The sequence below is a fragment of the Nanorana parkeri genome, unplaced genomic scaffold, assembly GCF_000935625.1.
Source record: "Nanorana parkeri isolate BGI_ZX_2015 unplaced genomic scaffold, ASM93562v1 scaffold942, whole genome shotgun sequence".
NCBI lineage: Eukaryota > Metazoa > Chordata > Amphibia > Anura > Dicroglossidae > Nanorana > Nanorana parkeri.
In genome coordinates this window covers 392,568-401,550 of record NW_017307210.1, presented here as the reverse complement: position 1 = coordinate 401,550, position 8,983 = coordinate 392,568, and the positions used below count along the sequence as shown (strand labels likewise).

Here is an 8,983-nt window from a genome sequence, read left to right as displayed (position 1 = left end):
CCCCCCCAACCTGGCGGGATGGGAAGCCTTTGGCCCGAGTGAGGAAAAATCAATCAGATTACAAATGATTACAATTTATTTTTGGTAAAATCTCATTTTGTAAAACATACTTAGGAGGCAGCGGGCCCGCGCGGAGGCAGCTAATCAGGGCGGTCACCCCGGAGGGCGCCAGATGGTGAGATCGGCCGTCGTAAGTTGAATGAGCACGCGGGAGAGAGAGAGGTCCCCGCTGTGGGATGACGGCGTCAGCATGTAACAAGTGCAGCATTATTATTGTTGTAGTCATTTGCCGTGCTGTGCAATAATGTGACAACATGTAATGGGATATTGTGATTGTTGCTATGGATGGGGGAGGGGGGGCGACACGTCTCTTTAAAGCAGAACTCCGGCCTTATCTTTCGTCGGTTGTACCGTCTCCTCCCCTGGTCTCACTATACATGAGTACATCTCACCCTACACGAGTACAACTCACCCTACATGAGTACAACTCACCCTACATGAGTACAACTCACCCTACGTGAGTACATCTCGCCCTACGTGAGTACATCTCGCCCTACGTGAGTACATCTCGCCCTACGTGAGTACATCTCGCCCTACGTGAGTACATCTCGCCCTACCTGAGTACATCTCACCCTACATGAGTACATCTCGCCCTACATGAGTACATCTCGCCCTACATGAGTACATCTCGCCTTACATGAGTACATCTCGCCCTACATGAGTACATCTCGCCCTACGTGAGTACATCTCGCCCTACGTGAGTACATCTCACCCTACGTGAGTACATCTCGCCCTACCTGAGTACATCTCGCCCTACCTGAGTACATCTCGCCGTACATGAGTACATCTCGCCGTACGTGAGTACATCTCGCCGTACGTGAGTACATCTCGCCCTACGTGAGTACATCTCGCCCTACGTGAGTACATCTCGCCCTACGTGAGTACATCTCGCCGTACATGAGTACATCTCGCCCTACATGAGTACATCTCGCCCCACGCGAGTACAACTCACCCCACGCGAGTACAACTCACCCCACGCGAGTACAACTCACCCTACATGTTACTATCTGATGATGCAACCTCCTTTTATGTAATATGGGGACCGATGTACACTGTATGTTGACTTTGTACCCAATCAGATTAGGCCTCATACCAGATGTTTGGTGGATGTATAGGAGGTTGTACAGCGTGTGTGGAGCGTTAGATGGATGTAAACAATTTGAGTCCACGTCCTTCTTCTCCTGTCCAGGTGGAGTTAATTCGGAGAGATTATGTGGCCAATGGCGGCTGGGAGACCTTCCTGTCCTACGAGGACCCAGAGCAGGACATTCTCATCGGCCTTCTACGTCTACGGAAGTCCTCTCCGGAATCATTCAGACCCGAGCTGAAGGGAGGAGTGTCCATTGTGCGAGAGCTTCACGTCTACGGCAGCGTGGTGCCCATCAGCAGCCGGGACCCGTCCAAGTTCCAGCACCAGGTGAGGGGAGAGCGATCATCATGTGTGCCGCCATAATAGAGAATGGACCGCCTTGTGCCCTGCACTTGCCCGCCGTCTGCCCTGCATTTGCCCGCCATCTGCCCTGCATTTGCCCGCCATCTGCCCTGCACTTGCCCGCCATCTGCCCTGCACTTGCCCGCCCTCTGCCCTGCACTTGCTCGCCTTCTGCCCTGCACTTGCCCGCCGTCTGCCCTGCACTTGCTCGCCTTCTGCCCTGCACTTGCCCGCCGTCTGCCCTGCACTTGCTCGCCTTCTGCCCTGCACTTGCCCGCCCTCTGCCCTGCACTTGCCCGCCCTCTGCCCTGCACTTGCCCGCCCTCTGCCCTGCACTTGCCCGCCCTCCAGGTCCCTCTCAGTAGGACCTCCGCAGTAACGTTGTCCTGTCTGTCTGCCCTCAGGGATTCGGGATGTTGCTGATGGAAGAAGCGGAGAGGATAGCACGGGACGAGCACGGCTCCTGGAAGATCGCGGTCATATCAGGTGAGTGTTCACGTCTGATCATCTACCAGGAACCTCATCGTTGTCTGTGGTGTATATACATTATATTGCTGAGAGAACGGGTCGCTCTCAGGAGCTCAGTGACTACAAGCGTGGTACCGTGATAGGTTGTCACCTGTGCAATAAGTCCGTCCGTGACATTTCCCGGCTACTAAATATTCCGCGGTCACCTGTTACTGGGATTATAACAAAGTGGAAGCAACCGGGAACAACAGCAACTCAGCCAGGAAGTGGTCGGCCACGTCACATGACGGAGCGGGGTCAGCGCATGCTGAAGCGCACAGTGCGCAGAAGTCGCCAACTGTCTGCAGAGTCAATAGCTACAGACCTCCAAACTCCGTGCGGCCTTCAGATTGGCGCAACAACAGTGCGTAGAGAGCTTCATGGAATGGGGGCCGAGCAGCTGCATCCAAGCCGCACATCACCAAGTGCAATGCAAAGCGTGGGATGCCGCGGTGTAAAGACTGCAGACATGATACAGGAGATGGTCAGAGACTGCAGACATGATACAGGAGATGGTCAGAGACTGCAGACATGATACAGGAGATGGTCAGAGACTGCAGACATGATACAGGAGATGGTCAGAGACTGCAGACATGGTACAGGAGATGATCAGAGACTGCGGACAGAACAGAGACGGCTTTGGCCGCCAGTCATTTGTAATGCGGGGGATTCCGCCATAATGGAGTCTTTGTGTTTCAGTGACCACACAATGGCGGGTTCGGTCAGCCTGCTAAGCTGCCGCTTATATGTGCAAAGAGCGCAACCCGCGCCGCCCGATTTTATAAATCCCGCCATGGGGAGCCCACGCAGAGGACGGAGATAAAACCAGCGATTGGCTCAGGATGGAGGATCCGGATTAATGGTATCAAGAGGATCAGCCGTCATCCCGTGTCCCCAGAGAGGAGAGGGGCCCCTCACTGCTGTGTGGTGACAACCTACAGGATGCCGTTCATGTGCCCTGAAGGGGAAAATGAATGCGGACGCCGGCCAGGGAGAGAAGCCAGAGTGTCAGTCTCCCCTCCCCCAGTGATCGGTCTGCTGCAGGCAGGAGGAAGCATTTCCTCAGTCTCCCCTCCCCCCACTGATCAGTCTGTAACTTTGCATCCAGTCACAAGGTGAGAGGCTGCAGCAGGGGGCTGATCCGTGTCAGACATTTGTAAACACAGGCACCAGGATTTACATGCTTGTGTCCTCTGAGCAAGGCTTCAGCTGGATATTTCTGGTTAATATTCCGGCACGGCTATAATAAATCAGGAATGCCGGTGATATCACCTGGGGGCCGGCGGCGGCGACTCTCCTGTCACTCTCCATCCTCGGCGTTGATATAATTGGCGGGTAAATTGCTTGGTTATTATATTGATGAGTCGCAGATAAATAATTGTTATTGATCGACGAGCTTTAATCTTCTCCTTGTCTGTCTCAATGCGATCCCGTCACCCGAAGGCTCCCGCAGGAGGACTCCCGGCTGTGACTGTGCGCCCGGCTCCAGCTTGAGGTCACATGACACATCCTACGTGTGTGTGTATGACGCAAGAAGAGGGGTGGCAAGGCATGCTGGGAGTTGTAGTTTCACATCGGCCCGGAAGGGAAGGAGATCATGGCAGCTTTCCATCGGGTGAGATTTAAAGGGATTGTCCAGCTGTAGCTGAGCTGGGCTTTTGGGCAGCTCATTCGGCTTGGTCTGTGGGAGGAAGTTCTTCACGGTCGCACGTTGTTGTCTGCAGACGGGCGATGGAGTTTGTTTTGCGCCGTTGCAGAATAATTGTCCTGCGTCTCTCTCTGTACTCGCCGGTGACGCCGCAGCATTTAATGACTCTGAACTTTTAACATTCTGTGCGCAGGATTCGTATTTATAGAAAAGGACAAAACGCATCCGAAGAAGAAACCGACCAAACAAAGAACTTGGGACAATATAAGCTAATTTACCATAATAATGATACTTTGCTGCGCTCACCTTCGGCTCCCCTGGAACACCGGCGAGAGTTTCTGAAGCGGAGCGGCAGGATTGTGATTGGGTATAATTAGACAGCGGAACAGCCATGCTATCTGCACCTTGTAGGCGAAACGCGTCGGGGGAAGAAACTTACAAATACAGCGTCCGCAGGCTTTTAGATTAAATTATATAGAGAATTGTACATTGTGTCGGATATAACCACAGTGGGGGAGGGACACTCCGTGTTTTATATATCTATATTTAGTGGCCGGGTTAACTCGATGTAACCATTTAGATTCAATTTTCGGGATTGTTGTATTTAACTCAAATTTTCTTTTATAATGAATATCATTACGCGGGATTGTTCTGTAGCGCCGACGTTGCCGGCATATCGCTTTGCAAAAGAACGGGAGATGGTTCACCTAAGCAACCGCTCAGTGTCTGCAACCCCCCTCTGCTCGGCTTCCAATAGCCCAAAGGATGAAATTCAAAATATTAACAGCCGCTTACAAAGCCGACCACAACTCCGCCCCCGGATACATCTCAGACCTTGTCTCAAAGTATCACCCTAACCGCCCCCTCCGCTCTTCCCTAGACCTCCTGCTTTCCAGCTCCCTCGTCAACTCCCATACTCTTTACCCCAACCTGTCCGTCTGTCTCCCACCCTGACTGGCTTTAGGCGATCCTTAAGACTCATCTCTTCAGGGAAGCCGATCCCACCTCAACCTGACCACTGAACCATCACATTCTCAAACAATTCATCCCCCACACAGCTCCCTCCTCGTGTATCACTGGCCCCTCCCTCTTAGATTGTAAGCCCTCAGGGGCGGGGCCCTCCTCACCATCTTGTCTTGAATTGTATTGTGACTGTAATGTCTTCCTTATATTGTACAGCGCTGCGCACACTGTTGGCGCTATACAAATCCTGTATAATAATAATAGTTCAGTTACAACACAATACAGGAGGGTTAGGAGGGCCCCGCTCCTAAGAGCTTACTATCTAAAAGGTGATGATAAAGCGGATGACATTTTGTGGATGAAGGCGCCACACCAACGAAGAGGAGTCCAGAATCATGTTATTGATAGCGATATAAAAGCATCAAAGAGTCAACGCGTTTCTGGGGCGAACAACAATCCCTCTTCATCAGGGTTGGGAAAGGAGAGGAGCGCTGCCCGGTCCCTTTACATGGTCACATTCGACGGTCACTATCACTGGTTTCTTCTCGAGTCCAAGACTGATTCCCCAAAGGGATTCCTCCCTGAATAACACCTCAGGCCCTGATGAAGGGGGATTGTTGTTGGCTGTTTGATGCTTTCATGTCTTTATCAATGAAATGATTTTGGACTTTTCGTTGGGTGGCCCCCCTGAGGTCATGGTAAGCAACATACCCAATTCTCCCCAATTACTGTAGATGCTAGAAAGCCAAATAATGGACACACCCCCATAGATGCTTCGTGATGCAAGTTTAAGTTGAGGTGTAATACCTACCCCCCATCAAATTGCAATTGAACTTCTCCACCGGCACCTCTCCTTCAGATGTGGGCTAATGAGCCTGGCCACACACCCTCAGCACCTCTCCATCAGCTGTGGGCTAATGAGCCTGGCCACACACCCTCAGCACCTCTCCATCAGCTGTGGGCTAATGGGCCTGGCCATACACCCTGAGCACCTCTCCTTCAGCTGTGGGCTAATGAGCCTGGTCACACACCCTCAGCACCTCTCCATCAGCTGTGGGCTAATGAGCCTGGCCACACACCCTCAGCACCTCTCCATCAGCTGTGGGCTAATGAGCCTGGCCATACACCCTGAGCACCTCTCCTTCAGCTGTGGGCTAATGATCCTGGTCACACACCCTCAGCACCTCTCCATCAGATGTGGGCTAATGAGCCTGGTCACACACCCTCAGCACCTCTCCATCAGATGTGGGCTAATGAGCCTGGCCACACACCCTCAGCGCCGCTCCTTCATATGTGTGCTAATGAGCCTGGCCATACACCCTCAGCACCTCTCCATCAGCTGTGGGCTAATGGGCCTGGCCATAGACCCTGAGCACCTCTCCTTCAGCTGTGGGCTAATGGGCCTGGCCATACACCCTGAGCGCCTCTCCTTCAGCTGTGGGCTAATGAGCCTGGCCACACACCCTGAGCACCTCTCTATCAGCTGTGGGCTAATGAGCCTGGCCACACACCCTCAACACCTCTCCATCAGCTGTGGGCTAATGAGCCTGGCCACACACCCTCAGCACCTCTCCATCAGATGTGGGCTAATGAGCCTGGCCATACACCCTGAGCGCCTCTCCTTCAGATGTGGGCTAATGAGCCTGGCCACACACCCTCAGCGCCTCTCCTTCAGATGTGGGCTAATGAGCCTGGCCATACACCCTTAGCGCCTCTCCTTCACATTGTGGGCTAATGAGCCTGGCCATACACCCTGAGCGCCTCTCCTTCAGCTGTGGGCTAATGAGCCTGGCCACACACCCTCAGCGCCTCTCCGTCAGCTGCGGGCTAATGAATCTGGCCATACACCTCAGCCTTGGGATTGGTTAGCACCACTTTATTTGATCATCACCAGCCCAGGGCTCTGGACTTGTGATAGTCCTGTCTACACAAGCCTGTTCCTGCCTCTGTATATCTGGACCTTGTACCGTAGTCCTGCCTTGTATCGTGTAACTCTCTTGTATCTTGCTTTCTCTTTAGTTCAGTCAGTACTGCCGCTTCGCACCCAGAGGCCCCCTACGATAGTGGGGGTATATAGTCCAAGTCCTGGGGGCATCTGAGTACCGGTAGGCACGCTTGCCCTATGGGAAAGGCGGCTGCTAGAGGTGAAGAAACTCGCCGCTATACGCTCTGACCGAAGTGTCTGCGTCCAGTCACCTGACACTGGCCTTGGCGGTGAGTCCAGACCAAGCACGGGTTAATATTTTCAGAGTTCTCAGAGAAGAAAGCAGCGCTGCCAGAGCTCTGCGTGAAATCCATTTAAACCTCCAGCAATTTACTGTCCAGTGATGAGTGTGCGCACACAGCGGCGGGGTGTAAACGGCAGCTTTTGCTCCTGTTGATTGTATCATAGAAAGTCACGTCACACTAGATGGCCTTAACGTGGCAGCAGAGACCGTGAAGAGCCACGGCGGCGGTGCCGAGGCTTGAGGGACGCTCTCAGCCACTAATGGAGGCCGTTAGTTCTCGGCGTCTGGGGTTCGGATGGAAACATTTACTACCGACTGCCATAGGCGTAGTGCGGAGATCCCAGCGGGTAGGACGCACATTCCCCTCTACACCAGCAAACTGCTCGATTACCCAGCAGCACCTGACCCAATTACTCCTGGCTCTCCAGCTTCTCTCTTCTGCTTTTATTGAAGGCAACATTCCCATAAAATGCTCTGCTAGTGAAAGGCAAGAGTTCCTCCGCCGGTATCCGGTGAAAGGGACATTTATCTTCTATCGCAAAGTTATACTTGTCGTAAGCAAGTGCGGTTTTATAAAAGTTACATTTAACCCATAAATTAGCATATTTTACCAAGTTCCCTCTCTTCTATCTCCCATTTCTTCCCCCTTAAAGGAGAACTATGGGGTCGGGGCTTTTCCCCATAGTTCTCCTTAGGGTAACGGGAGGACACAAACTAGCGTCCTCCCGTCACCCTAAACTCAGTATATAGAGAGCTACAGCTCGCGGTATACTGAGACGTCGCAGCTGAAGCGGATCCCGACAATTGTGCCGGGATCCGCCCAGCTGCGTGACTGACAGCTGGCTCTGCCTATCTAGAGGCAGAGCCAGCTGTACCCGCCCCCTCCCCCGTCCGTTCCTCCAGTCAGCGCTGGAGGAGAGGAGCGGGGAGGGGGGAATCCAGCCCCTCCCCTGTCACGGCAGAGAGCCGTGACAGGATTGAGAGGTGAGCGAACGCCGGTATGTGTTCGCTCACCTCCCGATCTACTGAGCCGACCTGTGACAGTCTCATTGTCACAGGTCGGCTAGAACTATGAGGTGAGTGAAAAGCACCCCCCTCCCCCATAGTTCTCCTTTTAACCTCTGCCTTTTCCCTTCCTTCTCCTCCCCTTTCCCCCCTCTTTCTCTTCCCTTCTAACCCCCCTCAATAGTTCAGGTGTCTCCAGTGAAGGGTTCTGTTATTACTACATTATACAAAGTCATTGTAGACAATTGGGCTCCTCCAGCCTTGTGGTCACAGTTTGGTGAAGGCCCTTCTCTGTTCCCCCCATGACTGTCCCCTGTGTACAAAGCCAGCTCCATATAGACATGGTGTGACCAGGTTGGTGGAGGAACTCGAGTGTCCTGTACAGAGCCCAGACCTCAACCCTACTGGACACCTATGGGATGATTGAGATGAATTGAAATGTTGATTGTGAGCCCGGTCTTCTCATCCAACATCAGTACCTGACCTCACAAATGCCCACAGACAGGCCCGGATTTCCCACAAGGCCACCGAGGCCCGGCCTTTGGGGCGGCAGGGCGCAGAGGGCGGCAGCGGTGTCCTGGGGGAAGTTGCGGGCGCCGGGCGGTAAGCTGCCCTCTCTACATTCAGTCCTGCTTTGCACAAGCCGAGCTAAATGTAGTGTGGGGAGGCCGATTGTTCGTTTACATGGGAACTCAGCGATGTCGCCGAGATCACATGTAAACAGTGTGCAGCCGGCAGGTCCGTCCTCCCCTCCCCCCTTCACTTACCTCTCTCCTCTGGTTCCGTCCTCGGGGCTCCGCCGCCGAGTCTCTCCTCACTGCAGTAAGCAGAGCGGCCGGGTTATAACTAACCCTGCGCTCCGTGTAGACAGTGAGAGGGGAGTGCTGTGCTGTGCCGTGCCGTGCCGTGCCGTGCTGTGCCGTGCTGTGCTCTTCCTCTCTCACCTGTCACAGGAGTTCCAGCACAGCGCTGCGCTAGAACTCCTGTATTGGAGGTGACAGGGTCAATAAAGAGAACCTGTCACCTCCAATTGCTATCACCCAGGGGGCTTGTTATTTCCTGTGTGATAGCAATAAAGTTAGGTTAATTTTTTTATTGATGTAAAAAAATGTTTAAATAAAAATAAAAATATGAAATAAA

General features: G+C 53.1%; 1 protein-coding gene across 1 annotated transcript in view; it reads left to right on the top strand.

Moving 5' to 3' along the window:
• Positions 1–8,983, top strand: part of ELP3 (elongator acetyltransferase complex subunit 3) — a 77,374-nt gene that overhangs the window by 62,877 nt on the left and 5,514 nt on the right. Inside the window, exons 13-14 of the mRNA XM_018566361.1 lie at positions 1,250–1,477; positions 1,897–1,979. Coding sequence (XP_018421863.1) covers positions 1,250–1,477; positions 1,897–1,979 — 311 coding nt within the window. The remainder of the gene's footprint in view (positions 1–1,249; positions 1,478–1,896; positions 1,980–8,983) is intronic.